The 17,555-nt window shown below is 47.9% G+C and overlaps 1 protein-coding gene across 4 annotated transcripts in view; it reads right to left on the bottom strand.

Moving 5' to 3' along the window:
* Positions 1 to 253: 253 nt before the first annotated feature.
* Positions 254 to 17,555, bottom strand: part of IGSF9B (immunoglobulin superfamily member 9B) — a 58,494-nt gene continuing 41,192 nt past the window's right edge. For 2 of the 4 annotated variants that reach the window (XM_045080336.1, XM_045080337.1), the window contains exons 19-20: positions 14,524 to 14,645; positions 254 to 11,851 (exon numbers count right to left, since the gene is read on the bottom strand). In XM_045080336.1, coding sequence (XP_044936271.1) covers positions 11,643 to 11,851; positions 14,524 to 14,645 — 331 coding nt within the window. In that variant the 3' untranslated portion in view covers positions 254 to 11,642. Of the gene's footprint in view, positions 11,852 to 14,523; positions 14,646 to 17,555 lie in introns of those variants that run through there. The other 2 variants (XM_045080339.1, XM_045080340.1) reach the window with 1 other exon arrangement.

The raw sequence follows: 17,555 nt of genomic DNA, 5'->3' as shown, positions 1-17,555 counted from the left end.
ACATCTTCACCATCATTCTCTGCTCCAAGGTGTCCCCTTGACCCACAGGTCCCCCAGCCCTAGCCCCAGCCCCAGGCTTGGCACACGCTGGCACTCCCAGACTTTTGAGAAGAGGGTGAGAGAGAGCAGGAAGCTCACCAGAGACAGGCTATACAGAGTGTAAGTATGTTCATATAAGGCTTTGGTACAGCACCGATTTAATGTTCTTATAGTTTGATTTCTAAATTGTCTCTTAGAAGAAAAAAAAAAAAGCTTACTGAAAAAATAGTGTTTTTATTTACTTTTGAGTTACATACCTGAAGTTCAAAAAGTAAGCCTCTAGTTGCCATTCAAATTCACACTTAAAGGTGTTCTGTGTGCAGCTGTACAATTTGTTGGTTTGTCTTTAATAATTAACCAAAGTCAGCCAACCAATACCATGAAGTCAGCTGCCCATGATAACTGACTTTAACCAGTCCATACATAAAGAAAAGGGAGAGAACACAAAAGCCACCCCCATGTCTCCCACCCCCAACCCCTAGGGGGAAAAAAAATCAAATAGAAGACAAAATACAGCAAGATTTAAGGAACCAGTGGGACGAAGGAGGTTCAGGCCAGCTGGCCTCTTCAAGAACAGCACCATAAAGCACCCTAGCGCAGTTATGTGGTAATACTTGACATTCAAGAATGGAAACGAGGTTTGAATGGTCTTCACAAGAAGATCTGGCATGGGTAGGGAGCAACTCCCAAAGAAAGCTGAATAAGGGGAAGAAAGAGGTTGAAATGAGAGCAAGAACTGCCATGATGAAACTGATAGTCACATCCAGGTTCCTCAGAAAAGAACTCATAGAAGAGCCTGCCAGGCATCTGGAGGTATGGAGTTTTTAAGAGGTCTTGGGGAGGGGGCATTGGGAGCCCCTCCCCGCCCGCACTGTGTAGCCACCCCCACCCTCTGTGTGTCCACAGGCCACCGGGTGAAATGGGCAGAAGAAATTCATACAAAATTGCCTCCAGGTATGTGATGGAAGAAGTCTACTCAGGATGACAGAATCTGCCCTGGTAGAAGAGAAAAAGCTGAAGGTGAAGAGATCCAAGCATCCCTGGCATGAAGCAGGATGTGGTCCCTGCGAGTCAATGGTTGTGGAAAAGGAGCAACGGGGGAAAGCGCATGCCATCCGTGCTGCCTTGGTCTCTGGCCCCACAGATGGTAGTGTGGAAATGAAATCTGAATGAGATGTCAAAAGATCTTTTGAGATTGATGTATATGACTTGGTACATGAGGCTTTAAACTGCTATTCTTCCCTAAACCAACCATTCCATCTAAAGTTCCAGCAGTTGAGATCATTCCATAAAGCATTCCCTCCCAGTCCCTGGGTACTGCAGTGTGGTTTACTAAACAACAGGAGAGACCCCCACCGTCCAGTATCGTGGCCAATCCCTTAAGGACAAGAGGAGTTCTGTGCAGGCTCTCCTGTTTCCCCACCTCCCACTTTTTATATTTATATTGCCCAAAGTGGGGCAAAATGGACATCTACAGCTAAGGAGAGTGGAAGGGCCTACCAACAAGCCAAAGAGCAATAGATAAACCCCTCTTCCCCAAGCTCCTGGTTGATGATAAAGAGGGAAAGGATATGACCCACCCAGATCCCTGGGTGAAAAATTCCCAGTGACTGAGTCTACTCCAAACTCTTGTTCCATCTAGCAGACAGAGGTAGCAAAAGTAAAACAACTCCACAGGTTCTGCCACCAGCTACCAAAAGGGAAAAGCAAAACCCTTCTACCTTCAAAATCCCTTCTACCACAGGGGGACCAAGGAGCATGGTGCAAGCTTATGTTGGGCTTAGAGCTTAGAACAGCTCATGTTCCCAACAGGGGCTATGGGCCTCGCAGGCCTAATCAGAGCACCCATCCCATCAACCTGTCCCATTCCATTAACTGAGAGGTTCAAAGATAGGAAATCTTGCTTACTCCCTATATAATCAGATCTCAAACCATTTTGCTTCCTGTGCCTTTGTAAAAGGCTGGTTCTTCAGAGAAACTGGAGATCTACATTAAGTTATCTATCCTTCCCCCCTTCAGTGTCTATCTTCTCACCATCTTTCTGAGGGCTTATGGCCAGGATCATGAAAAGGGTAGAAGAAAGCATTACATCCCCTCCAAGCTCCAAAATTCCAAAGTAAGGGCTATTTCCCCTGTCTTCACTTTTCTTTCCCTAAATGAAGAGTCAACTAAAGGTTAAAGAATGAAATGGGAATGTGGTCAACAACTTTTGACCTTGTATACTTTGATGCTGCTGAGGATTCTTAAGGATCAAGCCTTGAGTATAATGTGGGAAGAAGTAGAGTTTTAGAGCAACTGTAGATCTACTGAGGGTACTAAATATCTGAGAGGCCTGGGATGCTAAAGTGATTTATTTTGCTGGTTGCATGAGTACCATAAATGGGACAGGGTTTATGGACAAAGAAAGGATGATCACTTTAAGAGAAACAACAAACAAACAAACAAAAGCCAATAATAGAAAGCCCTCTTTGTGTGGAGGCTTGGGTAGGTTAGAAGGGGTTAGGTTGTGAGCTGGGAAGGGACATAGAATGTGCTGCTTTGTCTCTTGCCCAACCTCCCTGAAAAAAATCTTACTAAGAAACACCTGGCTATATCCTCCTTTGGCCTCCTGGAAGACTGCAGAAAAAGTTAGTGAAGGATGGACACACAGCCAACTGGACTCATATTAAAGCCCTTCCTGTACTACATGGACAAAGCCCATTTTCCTTCAGTATCCTTGGAAAATCAGAAGTGTTTTCAGCAAGTTATCCTGGGGCCTCTAGGATAGTGCCTGAGAGAATGTCAGAGCCCTATAAGGTCTACACGGGGGTAGGGGGGGCAGTCAGGCCAGAAGTCAGAGTCCAGTTCCATCCTAATTGACTCTTCCCTTAAAACCCCCAAAAGATAAAGAGAGCCCCTTCCAGTGGCTGAAGCATCTGAGTCTGTCTAATGATCAGACTCCCTAAGACAAAAGCTCTTGGGTAACATGACACTTTGGTTGGGAAGGAGGAGTTAGTATTGCCTTTTGTAGCTGATGAGCAGGATGAGAGCAGAGAGATTGCAGCCACAAGTCTCTCCCAGGCTGCCTGTACCATCTGGCCCTTTACCAGCTTCAAAGACATTACTCTGAGCTCTTGGTAAGTCGGAAGAAAAAGCTAGCATCCAAGAGACAATTGTTGACTCTGCGAGGTGCCCAGCCCTTGCAGCATGTGAGGTCTTGAATTCTCAAAGAGGTATTCTTCAGGCCACACAGAGTTTCCTCCTCCAATACAAGTGAGCTCCCACTCTCTAGAATCTCCAATTCTGGGCCAAATTCTCCCAGTATATTGTTGGGTTCTGTTGGTTCCAGGCCAGGTGGCAGGAGGTTCTACACAGCCTCATCCTTCCCATCGTGCCCACAGTTCTCTCGCACCTCATCTTCCACTCAGTATCCCAGGATCGGACCATCCCATTTCCAACAACACCTCATTTTCCAATTAAAATAATAACTGTGAAAAGCATATACGATATATCTATATTAGATATCACATTCACAAGGGTTCCAAGAATCTGCAGCAAAAATGACCAGGGTATTCTTCTCCATGTCTGAGCCTTTGCAGGCAGCCTGGCCCAGCTCTCTCAAGATGCTGCTGTCTCACAGCCACACCCTCCAGGAGTGTTCTGAGTCAGGGTCCTACAACCAGGATAAGTACTTCTGTAGGCCCACAGGTAATCCTAACCTTCTCCTTTCTAATGCAGCTAAGACAGATTCCTTCAGAGGAACTGGGTGCCAACCCTCAGCAATAAGAGGATAGATTCACAGTCTTCAACTCTCCATACTCACTGTAGTAAGCACCTGTGCTAATGTGCTCAAGCCCCAGTGTCCTAACTAGTGACAAGAGATACTGGACCTGTGTTCCTTGCGGCTATCAGATCCAGCAGCTTCCCACAACCTTCAGCTCACTTGTCCTTTCTGCAAGTGTATTATTTGTTTTGCTATTTTTTTAAAATTTCATATACACACATTTCTATCAGAAAGACCCAAGCAGCTCTGAAGAGAGAGTATCTCAGAGGAAGAAAGGCATGGAGAAAGGACGGGGGAGGTGGGGACATCAAGGCATGAGCTAGTATTCTAGACCACCTGCGGAAGGCAGTCCTGCTCAAAACATCTCTAAGCACAGGTACAAAAATAAAGCAAACTATGACTTCATATAGATATATAGATATATAGATAAGCTAGCTAGATAGACTTTATATAGGTTTTCTGTATATTTATATATGTGCACCAAGGGCGTGAGCCCCACTCCTCCTGCCTAGCTTGAGTCTCCTGTCCTCCCACTTCCCACTCCCCAGATGCCCCGTTTGCCTGAAGCCTCCCACTCTTGACGACTGCATCTGATCCTTGCACCCACCCACCTTTACATAAGTTCCCCTCTCTCCTCAAAATAGAACAAATTATATGTACTTATATAATTTTATATACAATCTCCATAAAAAATACACTAAAGATGGTATACTCCTAATTTCACCCTCCTACCTAAACAGAAGTTGCCTATCAAAGAGTCAACCAGAAAGAGGGTCGTCTAGGCCTGCCTGATGCTACTCAGGCAAATTAGTGTGTCCTTATAAACCCTACACACACACACACACACACACACACACATACACCCCAAACCACAAACACACCCCATACCAACACACAACAAACGTGCCAGACACAAACACCCGCATTCCACAAACACACATACCACACTCTGATATACACATACCACAAACACGCCAAACAAAAACACCCACATCGCACCACAACACACGTGCCCCCAAACACCACATACACACCATAACCACTCACATCCACACACTACATACTCTCACACCCCACACATTCACACACGCAGACAAACCGGACACCCTCACACCCACACAGCGCACACATTCTCACTTCCTAAGCCCAGGAAAGGAACACAGACTAGACAGCTGGCTGGGACTGGAGGCCGGGGACATGACCTGGCAACTTTAGAGGGGCATGTGAGACAGCCCCATTTCTCTGACCAGCTAGGATGCTGTCTACTCATGACAGACCTCTGATGGTTCATGTAGGCAAGAGAGATATTCATTGACAGAATGAAAATTGCCTTCCAAGGGTTGCAGGATGACCATGAGGAGGTTTATTCCTCTCCATCACAGATGAGATTTCTAGATGACCGAAGCCAAAAGGAAGCAAAAAGCCTCTAAGTCCTCATCACCCATGAGGGGGGTCAGCATTTGCCCCTTCCACTACTATGGAAAAACCCCACACATCACCCAAAAGCATGCTCACAGTATTTCTAAGGCTGAAAAATGTAAGTCCCCTATCCCAGCCCCACCCGACTCCCCTCCCAGATTCCCTGCCCCACCCAACCATCTCCCCATCATAAACCATGCACAAGTTCAAGATCCCTGGAGCCATAAAGAAGTGGGGTAAGAAAGGAAAGGCCTAACTGGTGTGTATATGGAGTGGAGGTGGAGAGCTTGCCCTAGTTCCTAAAATAAATCCAGGAAATCCAGTGCCAGGGAGAGGTGGGGATGGTAGAGCACATTTCGAGACTAAAAGGAAGAGGCCCAGACAGACATTCACGTCCCTGTCTAGGGAGACAGGAAAGGCAAAGAGCCAAGGTACCAGGGACAGGGACTGAGAATCCGTACCCGATTCTCCCCAATCTGGCTCTCCCAGCCAGGCGTCCAGAGCTAGCAATCACTTCTTCAGCCCTCTTCAGAAACCCCAGCTACTAGTATAGACCCATCACAGAAAAGAATACCTAAGTGATTTCAATTGCTGGTTGTTGTCCTACCAACGTATTTATTAATCAAGATATTGTAATTTTTCCTTTTATAAGGTATGACGAGCTATTAATGATATTTGTACTAATGCCTAATTTTTCTTTATCCTACCCAGAAATCTTTGGGGTAAGGAGGGTCTTTAATTCAGACCCAATCTATTGGAAATTATTTGATCAGCTTAAAACAAGGTTATGAAAATACTTCTACCCTCTCAGCAACCCAAAACACCAAGCACATGGTGAGGATATTTGTTCATGAAAGACTTATTTGAAAGTATAGACAGGGGGCCCAGAAATAAAGCACTGGGCCAGTTTGGTTTTACAACCAGTTGGAAGGAGGGGTGGTAATGGGTCCCCTCCCTAACCCAGCATCAAGCTGGTAGGAGGGCTAAAGTCCCACCTGGGCTTGATTTTTATGGACTTCTTCTAAAGAAGAGATTTTTAATTCTACCTCTCGATCTGAAAAGAGGCAGGGTTGGAGACATCAAAAAGGACAGTGGAACAGTTGGTCTAAGCTTAGGGAGAAACTCGTTTGTCCTTCTGTGTCAATCAGACTGTGGCCATACCCTGTCAAAGGAGGAGAGGAGGAGAAAGTGAGAATCAAACCTCTAGGTATAAAGCCACCGTGTGGCTTCGTGGTCTGAAGGCAGTCTCTGTGCCTCAAGAAGAAAAGGTGACAAATAAAAAAGCAAACCCCAGTCCTTCCTCTCCATCACCAGCAACATCTTATAAGCGGTTTAAGATCATGGGAGACAGGGAAAAGGCCATCCGCCGCTTCCACTTATGAAAACAGACGAATGAAGCTTATGAGAATGGGTCCTGCTTCTCTAACGACACAGAGGGGGCAATACGATGGGGATCTCAAGACAAGTCTAGCTTTGGGCCTGAGGAACTCTTAAAAACAAACACAAGAAGCTGAAAGACATCACAGAGAATATGACCATGTTTGGTTTGGGCACTTAGTGTTATAGGCTAATTCTAGAGGAAGCAAGGAAGTCCGGCTAAGCAGCAAGACCTCTTACAAGATCCAGTCTGGGCCTATGTGCCAAGACACCTTACTCTTTTTTTAATGACTATATCACCCTCCCACACCTGTCCCCCCAAATGACCTTCACTGCTACTACTCTCCAGCCTGCCCCACCCCAGACAACTGCTCCTCTTTCTTTTCTTGGGTTGACCCCCCCCCCGACTTGTACACTGCACCCTTAGGGGTAACTAAGTTATCACATGCCCCATAGAGAAAGGTAAGGCTTAATGTCCCTCCGCTTTGGCCTGTCATATCTCAGAATCCCCACCTTCTTTCTACTTTGCGATTGACCTAGCTCTATATTCCCTTTCCAGCCTTACAGACACTACGCCAAAGAATCTGACCTCCTTTCTGTGCTCCAACTCTCTCCCTTTCTTGAAGTACCCCACCTGATCAATTCCCTTATTCAGTTTAGATCTGGACCTTCTCCCCAAAGCAACAAGTGCAGCCCTATAGGGCTCCAGCCCTCTGGCCTGCCAGAGCCTGTCTCCCTTTATTTTGGAGAAGATATGAAGGTAGAGCTTGCCCAAAAGGGCTGGTGAAAATGCACACTCTTCCCCAGGGGGAGCAATGGGGATGCACTCAGGGGAGCTGCCTTTCACTCCTACCCATCTCTCCCCTTTGACTCCTTCCTACTGCTCCCTGGAAATCCCTGTGATGGCGCCCAAAGCTTTACATGCAAGCAAAGCAAGCCCAAGATTAACCATTAGCTTCTCTTTTCTTATGTTTCTATGTAGTAATAAAATGTACTTTATGTACAATTCTCCCCCAGCCCACCCCAACCCCCCAGAAGGCTTTTCTAACAAAACTGGAAGAAACAGCTACAGCCACGCATCCCTTGGCCCTGGATTCTAATCCCGGCAAGTGGCAAAGTCACCCTGATGCTTTGTGAAGTCTGTTTCTCCCTTGAAGCTATTGTTTTGTCAACTCAGCAAAAAAAGCCAACCAAACAACAACAACAAAAAAAAAACTCAAGATTTTTTTTTTTTTTTAAAAAAAGCTTGTCAGAAAATTCCACATCTGAACCCTACCCAGTTTCCTCTGTGTAAAAGACATAGGAAAACAACTGGAATCAGTACAACCCTAAATATTTTCGATCCCAAATCAAAATAAAGACAGAGAGCATTGAAAAATATTAAATAATTACTCACCCCAATCCACCCCTGTTTGAGATGCCCCTAAGAGCATGATCATTGGACACAGGCTCTTCAAAGTGGGGCACAGACCCCACCAGGCCTGTGGGATGAAGCACCCTTCCTTCCTTCCTATAGAGAAAGTAGAATCTCCAAAGATCTCTCATACCACCCCCCACCCCATCTCTCAAGGAAAGAAGCTAGGGAGGCAGGTGGGGAGACACAGTGGTAGGGCTCACCAGCACATGCTGAACTTGGTCACAAATGATGATCCACACACATGACCCCACGCAAGCCATGAAACCCACTCAGTGTGGTCAGCCAGCAATCAAGGAACAGGATTCGCCTTCTCCTTATTGCTCATTTATTCCCCAAGCAATTGCAGTCTCAGACCCTCCTACATGCTTTCAGCTTCAGGCTCCTTCAAGAATCATGTACCCTTGTCCCAGTCTGCAAATCACTTAACCCTGAAACAGTCACAGTTTCTAGTCAGGGTGCAGAATGAAGGGGCAGGCAAAAGTCTGAGACACAGGAGTAGGTTCTTATCCGAGCTGCTTCTACAGCAAAGGTACCAGACCATAAAAGACGAAGTCTGGAAGACATTTGATGGCCCACAGAGTGGAGCACAAAAGTCATAGGAAGCTCACGAGTGCACATGGCAATTGTTCAAGGGCAGAGTACAAAGGACATTTGGTCCCTAGAAATGGCTACACCCCCATCACACAAAGGTGCACAACCACACCCTCACATATGTGCACACACCCAGCATGGGAGTGTGTACCTACGACCTTTACCCTCCATCACACAGACAGAGGGGACTATATTCTGCCAATTTCCACTGCAGCTCTTCAAGGAAGGACTGAAATAGCTCCCAGGGGTGCAGGAAGGCTGCCAGCCTTCAAGGACACTGTCACAAGGAGGCCGTCTTGGGAGGAGAAGTGAGTGTGAGGCCACTGAGAGATACATTTGTTGTGTGTCCTTTGCCTAGCATTGGGGATGCCCCAGCACAACTGCCACTGGGTGGCCAGCAAAAAACCCAGCTCCCACTATTTGGTCTGATGTGCTGAGGTAAGGGGCACTGCCAGAGGAAGAAGAGAAGACAGGAGTCAGCACCTTTGTTAGCCCTGGAGATAGCTTGCTGGTGGGCCCCCTGGGAAAGGAAAGCACAGCCACAGTCTGAGGCACCTCAGCCCAAAGACTGGCTCTCAGCCTTGTAGGATATCCAAGAGAGGCAAAGCCATCCACCTCATCTTCCCCTCTTCTTTGCTAAGCTCAGGACCTGGAACTCCTAGTGCATGGGGATCAGAAGATTGGCCCAACTCACCCTGAAGTCCTACAGCTCTGGCATCCCACATTCACATTTCAGCCAGGATCCACCCTGGTCAGCAAGCCACACACCAAGAAAGGCTACAGACTGAGCCAGTGTGAGACCCGTGTCCGTTCCCCACACGCCCTAGGAGAGGTACTCAGCGTGTCACCCATCGGGCACGGTAGCAGAGGTAGTGCTTCCTTGGAAAAGCAGACGGAGTTGCCCAACCTCTGCTTTCCCATTTCGCTGGAGCTGCTGCCCAGTGGTAAAGTCAGGGGTTTTAGATGCCCAGAGAATGGCGTTAGCCAGAAGGTCCAGGATCCACCCCAAGGGCGCAGGCCCAGCCCAGAAGAGTAGAGCAATCAGCAAGATGAGGGCCAGAAACTGCCCCCTCCCTCCTCCATCACAATGACTCATCGCCCTCAGAAATGAACTCTGGTTGTGTGACATGTGACAGAACGGTCCCCCCTCGCTAGGCGAGAGAAAGGAAGCACCAGGGCTGGTGTGGCAGAGAAGAATCCACTCCCCTAAGATGGAAGCTCCCAGTAAGGAGCAGCTCCCCAGCTCTCAGAGCCTCCCCCTGCCAAGGTCATCAGAGCTAAGCCACTAGCAACTGCAGTGAGACCAGCAGAAGCCTCCTGGGCTTTGACCTGGCCAACATCCAAGCAGACAACAGGGGAGAGGCAGATGTCCCCAAACCCACCAAGACAACAGCACCAAGAAGGAAATACTTCAAGGAACCTGATAGCCACCTTTATTCCCAGGCAGCCAGGGGGCAGGCTCCAACAGAAGAAGAGGGGAAAGAGCAGACACACCCCCATATATCTTCAGGACCTTCTGCCCTGCTCTTGAGCAGCACCATTATCTCATTGGGAGAGAGAGATCCATCTTTAGTCACTGTAGGACAGCCTCACAGAAGCTTCTGGGTGCTAAGAGCTTGAACTAGGACAAGATTTTGGCAGAAAGAAGGATCAGAGCCCAGGCCCCTACCTACCACCCCTTCCACCTTCACCCTCCGCCTCAGCCAGCTCCATGTAAATAAACCTCGAGGGAATGAGGGGTGCCAGGGGACCCCCAGAACCCAGAAGCCTGAGGCACCCTTGCTTCATCCGATCCCATCCTGTTGGAGCTTGGGTCCACGGGTTGGAGGAAGGCCCAGGGCAAGGAAGAGTCTGCAGGCGGCACGTGCAGAGATGGAAAGGAGCCGCAGGCGGGCTCCCCACAAGTGGCAATTAATCAATCTGGGGAATTAGCTCCCACAAAAAGAAAGGAGGAATCCAATCAGCGCCTTTGGAACAGCACTCCAGAGGGTGCCGAGCCAGAGGCAGGATATAAATAGAGCCGCGGCAGCCTGGCGCTCCACACAGATGGCTCCAGAACAGGAGCCGGCCCTTGGGCCACAGGGCCCCCAGCCCCAGCTGGACCAAGAGGGCCTGACAGATGAGCGTGCGTTTGTGCAGGACCTGCCTCTTGGCCCTCCTGCTAAGCAGCTTCTACTTCTGTAGCAGGAGCCAACCCGTGGAAGAAAGAAAGACACCAGTCTGCCCTTTGCTGGCCACCCTCTCTTCACCTAGGAACCAAGAAGTAAGGGCTTGCATTTAGTTCTGTGGTAACTTATTACCTCCCCCCCAGAGCAGGCAGCTGGCCATCATGGGAAGCCCCATTCCTGCTCTGGAAGGGAGAAGGTAGAGAGATGAACGGTGAGTTCAGCGGAGAAGGCATGAATCCTGTTTCAGAAGGAATGACACCCTGGACAGACATCAGGACGCCCAGCCGGCTCTCTGCCGATCCTCCTTACAAACCGCACAAGTCTGCTGCCCTCCTCTTCCTTCCTTCACTGACCACAGAAATAAACAGCACTTTGCTTCAATGTACATATATATACATAGAGAAACCCACAAACTACATACAGATGCATTTGTATCTATATCTATATATATGTAGAATTGGAAGATGGGGTGGGCCGTCCAGCCCTCTTCCAGGACTTGAAAAAACTGAAACAGAAGCAGAGAGCAGTAAAAGCCATTGCTTTCCCCTTCTTCACTTCCAAAGGTATTTGCAGAGGAGAGAAAAATCAAGCCAGTGAAGAGGGGAGAGGCGGGAAGGAGGCTGATCTCTCCCTGTCCCCAGTTCACTTCCTGATCTCTACCTACAGGTCTGCCCCTGGCCCGCTGTCCCCAAAGTGAGACCAGCTGGCCAGGATTTGGAGGAGGCTGCACTCCCGCTGGAGAGAGGATGAGCAGAACAAAGGTCGGAGCAGCCCCCCAGACTACCCCTCAGCTGGCACACCGTCATCCTCCCTCCCCCGCCCCTCAGCCCAGCGTGACCACCCTAGGACAACTTAGAGTTGTGTCGCGTCACAGCAAGGTGGCGTGGCCAGGGTCATCATGATCCACGCTGTTAAGAATCGCTGTCTGGTCTTCCGGAAGCTGGCGGTGGCACAGGTCTGAGAGGCGGGCGAAGGGGTCAGGCCGGGAATGTCTCTTCTTCTTTCGGAGGCAGACGGCTTCATCGGGCCACAGAACCTGGGAATCTGGAAGCTGCTGAGCCTGGGAGGCAGAACCGTCTAGGGAGAAGGGAACAGGTGAACCAAACAAACAGGAAAAAAATCAAGTGGGTGAAAAGGAAGGTGGTCCCCCTCACACGCTCACCATTTTCATCTGCTGAGACATATATCCTGGCTCTCCAGTATGAGAATAAGAATCACCAAGTGCAACAGGGCCCAGGAGCCTGGAGGCCAAAGGGCCTCCTGTTCTAGAATCATCTGTGCTGAGAACCAATGACCTGAGTCTGCTCCCCTGGTCGTTCCGAGGGTCAAGAAAGCAGGATGGGTCTAGTCCAACAGCATTTCTTTTTTATCTTTTATTTAATATTAAATACTTTTATTTAAATCTGTTATCTAGTATTTCTAGTATTTAAATTGTTATTAGAGTAATATCTGTTTATTTTTTAGTGCCTCCTGGGAACCAAGCATCATTCTAGGTTTGAGGATCCGGGCTTCTAAGAGTGGGTTGGAACTCAATACACTTTCTTCACCCTCTTGTCCCCCAGCAGTGACAGACTTTACCCAAGATTTCCATCCTTGCAACAGAGCCAGGTGTGGCCCTTCCTAGACTCCCTGGGCCCCTCTTCTATCGCATGGCTCTTCTGCAGATACAGCAGTTAAGTGCTGGGTGTCTAGAAAACTATACTTTAGTGTGGAGTAAGAAGGAAGAGACAAACATTAAGGACTTAAAAAATACAGAAATGAAATTTCCAGATACTGAAAGACCTACAGAGAAAGAGGCAAACAGGGCCACGCGAGGGCAAAGGACTACAGCACAGTTCTAGTCTCAGAAGAGGAGTAGAGTCTCGAATGACAAGCCTTCCAAAGCTCTGAGGGAGAAGGGTTCCCAGCAGAGGAGGGGCAAAAGTGAAACCCACGGCTTCAGAGCGAATGTGCCGTACTCGAGGGACCGAAGGAAGGCTATCATAGCTGAAGCAGAGCACGCAGAGGTCAGTGAGGCAGGGAAGACGGAAAAGGGTATCGTAAGGAGTTTGAAATCTGCTCTGGTTGCAGTGGGAAGCTTCTGGAAGGTTTTCATCAGATGCGTGTGTGTGTGTATGTGTGTGTGTGTGTGTGTGTGTGTGAGTGTGCACACTGCCATGACTGAAAGAGGATGCTGTTACATCTTATAAGATCACTTCGGTTGCTGAGTGTAGAACATACTGTCGGAGGAGCAAAGGATGAAGCAGGACAACCTGGAGGCGAGTGCAAGGGTCAGGGTGCGGAGGGCAGTAACTCAGAGTTCAGTTTCAGCCATCGAGGTGGAAAACAGTGGTCAAATTTAGGATCTGCTATCAGAGTTGGGAGCATAGACCTTACCAAATGGATTGGACAGGATGTGTGAGAGCAAGAGAAGGAGCAAGGCTCACTCCCCCAGCAGCGAGGTCGGGAGTGGTGATCTTTAAGAAGCTGGGAAGAAGCGGGGAGAGACAGATTTGAAGAGGATGATCAATAACTCTATTCTGGACATTGCAGAGGCTTGTAAAACATCTAAGTGCATGTTCAGCAGGCAACTGGAAATATGAGATTTGAGTTCATGGAAGAGACTGGAGCTAAAAACAGACATTTGAGAGCCATCAACATGTTACAGGGCACAGGATGGTGAGACAGAACAAGAGGGAGTACAGGCATCTGAGGTGGCTCTTTCTGTTAAAACAAAACAAAACGTAAATACATAGGTAGGTAGGTACATGGCTCTTCAAATGCAATGGGCTTAAGGGGGCCGAACATTCAGCTTTAGGCTCCAATTTCTCACCCAAACCCTAAAAAAATCATTTTCCTCTTTCTGCCCCAGTATTCCCATCTATAAACAAATAGGATAAGAGCACCACCCAAAGGCTAAGTGAGAAACAAGTGCTCACTTCTTCCAAAGATTCCGGGGGCCTCTGAGGACCTCTTTTCCATAACCCAGTCCCTAAAGAAAGTTACTCTCCAGTAATTAAAGATCTGCAAGGAAACGGTTCAGCTGCCTTTTTTTTTTTTTTTTTGACACCTTGTGACAAGATTCCTAAAACCATGGATTAAAAGAAAAAAAAGAGTACATAATAAATACTAAAGAATGTTCTAAGTGTAAAAAAGGGCTGAATTTTTTTTGCACTATCTTAGCAGCTACTGATCAATGCTGGATATAAACATCAGACATACTTCAATAGAAATGTCCTTTCTATGATAAGGAGATTTCATCCTATCTCTCTAAGAAAAGTTTGGTCATCCTGCAGAGGCTGCATCATGCCATGATGTCCCCTAAGCACTGAGTAGGACCCCATAATTCCCACGTCCGACTAGAAGGTCTGAAATAATAGAGAAGAAATATATAAAGAAATAGAGATAGTTCCAAAAGATATATGGCAGAATGGAAAAAATTAAGATACTACTTATGTTGTTTTAAAATGCATTAAAAAAATACATGTATTTTATCAAGGTGTATGCATGGAAAGTCTCTGAAAGCATGCATCCTGCCAAGAAGGACACTTCCCAGAAGGGAAGAAACAATCAGGAGGATGATCAGAGACTTTACCTTTCTAATTTTCACATGAAAATTATATTTATGTATTACTTGGTAATTCATATTAAAAAGAGACAATAACACAAGCTGGTGCATTTAATTCTAGAGAAAACCCAAAGATGGGATCCTGAACCAAACAATCTCACAATATCGGCAGAGAGGGGGGAAGAGAGGATCCGCCATTTACCGGATCGTTTCTTTGACTTCGAAGAGCCCTTGGATGACTTTTTGGGCTTCTTTATCCGTTGGTATTTCAGAGCCTCCAGCCTCTCAGGTGCAGCAGCATTCCCGGGTGCAGGTGGATGTGTTCTGGAAGGGACAATTAGAGAGGCACAGGTCAGCTCCCAGAAGAGGGAGCTTCTGAAGAGGGGCTGGAAGAAAACCATACAGCTGACCCACAGGAGGACAGAGTCCCAGGCATCCACAGTGGTTCCTTGACACCTGCCTCTTGATTGCTCCTGGAAGGGAGAAAGGCCAGTAGAAAGCTCCAGCGGTGGGAGGCCTGCCTCAGATGGAAACCAATCTGCAGGGCAACCAGAAGACCTAAGAAAGGGAAAGAGAGACTTTAATCTTGAGTTTCATCACATGTCACTCAAACCAGGAGGAAGAAAGTCAGAGAAGAAAGCAGCTTCAGTGACCAAAGTTGTTCGAAAGCATCATAACAAAGACCTTTAAAAGAAAAGTAAAAGGGCAGGTTAAAGCAGGAGGTGAGGAAACCTACCCCAGTGAACGGACTATCCTCCTTTGGAAAAGAGAAGGCCAGGGCCAAAGAGAAACCCCAGATCCAGTGAGACGGAGGGTACATAAAACCCAGCTTCACTGGGCTTCTTCCCGTGTGCCCACCAGACTTAGGCAGAACCCCAGCAGCTAACAGCAACAAATATTTGTCATCTGCCCACATTTCAACAGGGGGGGTCTCCCTGACGCTCTCAGATGTCACCAGTCATGCACGAGAATAAAAGAAGGTGGGAGTAGATTTACGACAGTTAGTGGCCCAATTTGGCAGCCTTGCAAAGCCCTTGCCTTCAGTAGCAAGTTCCCAGTGAATCTCTGCATTTTACGATTCAGTAGAGAAATGGGTTGGGAGAGACGCCACGTGTGTCGGTCTCTCCTCCTCCCTCAGCTGCGGGACGGATGCTGTCATGTGCCTGATGGATCAGCCATGAGATTAGAACCGAGCCCACAGTTCCGCTGGAGCCTGTGCAGCCCCTGTGACAAAGGAGACCAAAGGGAGCTGAGAGAATGGACTGTCTGTGACAACCGGTAGATACTGGAGAGACTTTTCCAAGAGTCATAAAAGAAAATCTAGAAGACAGGGATCAATGTCATTTCTTCTCAAAGTAAGCCAAACGTGGAGCCCCAGGAATAAAGGCAGAGAGAGAGGAGTTGCTCTTTCTTTCCCACCAGGGCTGGCCTTAGCATGCCATCAGGGGAGCAGAGACATTCTAGGGCCACAGTGCACAGAGGTGAATCACATTCTTCCTCAGTCCCTGCATCTCCCTCTCCCACCTCCATCACATTGGTTTTGGGTAAATCCTGATTAAAAGGAGGACAGCCAACCCTGTGAGGGGAAAAGAAGTGCCCAGTGGTGAGCAAGCAATCTGAAGCAGAACAACAAATGACAGAGGATGGGAGGTCTGCAGCCCCATCTCCCCAGTCCTCATCACACTCGTGGGGATAAAGGAGGAAAAAACTTACAGACTAATTGTTGATAAGCCTCTGGTCTCTGGGATTTCCTGCATTAACTGCCAATGAAGCAACCCCCATCTTCTTTGATGGATGTCATCACTCCATAGCCTTTTAGTAAATGAAGTATCAAGAAGCTCCTCCAAAGTTCAGGTCAGAGACAGCTTCTAGATTTTCCACATTGCCCTGACAGCACGGAGCTCAGAGGCCCCACCTACACACACACACACAGGCAACACATGGTCTCGGAGAGAAATCCAACTCACCATGAGGTCTTCCACCCCCAAAGACCCAACCTGCAAATTTCCCGTCCCCTCCTCCTTCAGACTCTACTACAGAGATCCTACATAGCAGCAGTGGTGGCCTCAAGGGAATCTGGAAGGCGGGCAAAGGGTGGCGATGGCTAGGGTGTGAGGGAGTATGACTCTGCAATGCTGGCAGGATGTCCTCACCCCCTTCTCATCCTTGACTAGGGCTTCAGCTACCTAAAAGGAAAATCAAAGGTATGAATCAGCCGTTCAGTTTACTTCTCTCCTGGCCCTGGCCAGCCTCTTCAAAAGAACCACACAAGGTGAGCAACGCATGGTCCAAGGAGGCATCTGACAAGCAGGCAGCCCCAGGGAGCAGTGATTAAACCACATAACCCAGGGTGCCCCATGAGGGCATGAGAGAAACTGGTTCAGAACACTCCTAGGGTTTTTCCAAGCCAGGTGAAACTTCCAAGGATACTAGTACTAAAATTAACATATCATTACATTTATCATTTCTATCACATAGCATTTATTTACCACTTACCATGCCCAGCACTGGTCTATGTTCTCTATAATAGTTTGCATTCATCCTTACAATACCCCTAAGAGGTAAACACTAGACTGATCCTGTTTCTCAGAGGGAGAAAATGAATGCAGAGGGTTAAGCAGCTTGTCTACTTAATCCAGTTAAAATGCAACAGAGACAGGACTCTCAACATCAGGCTAAACTGCTCTTCCAACTTCCTCCTCAAGGAAAATGGTCCAGAGGCTCTCTAGAAGAAAACAGAGTTCCCACACTTCACCTGAGCGGTAGGTCACTCCGCCGTGCCGCAGTAGTCCCGGACATTCTCTGCTCCGGTGGCACGGCCAAAGTAAGACAGACCAGGGATGGGAAAACACTGGCTGAAGTTATATCTTCAGGCGAAAATTCCCAAACAGTAATGATCCATGGAGGAGGAAAAGCCAATTTTCCCTTGTGAAACAGCCAAGCGCCAGCCCTTCCAGGACACCTGCTGTCCACCTGTTTTCACTTGGGCTCAGTGCTCAAACACAGAAACATGACAGAAGGCTCCTGGAGGCACCAAGACACTCCACCGATGCAGGAGAGAAAAATATAAAAGCAAATGTCTGGAAGGACGGGGTGGGTGAGGGGGCAAAAATGGATCTTTATTTTTAGCAAATGATACAGAAAAGACACGTGAAACAGGGCCCAACAGACTTTACCTGCAGCATGTTAAGCCCTTTGGAATCAAATCGCCTCTCTTTTCTAGGAAGGGTGACC

This window comes from Mustela putorius, unplaced genomic scaffold, assembly GCF_011764305.1.
Source record: "Mustela putorius furo isolate JIRA1106 unplaced genomic scaffold, ASM1176430v1.1 tig00000460_pilon_pilon_pilon, whole genome shotgun sequence".
In the NCBI taxonomy this organism is placed as follows: Eukaryota; Metazoa; Chordata; class Mammalia; order Carnivora; family Mustelidae; genus Mustela; species Mustela putorius.
The sequence above is the reverse complement of the archived record's forward strand: the minus strand, read 5'-3'. Positions and strand labels throughout refer to the sequence as shown.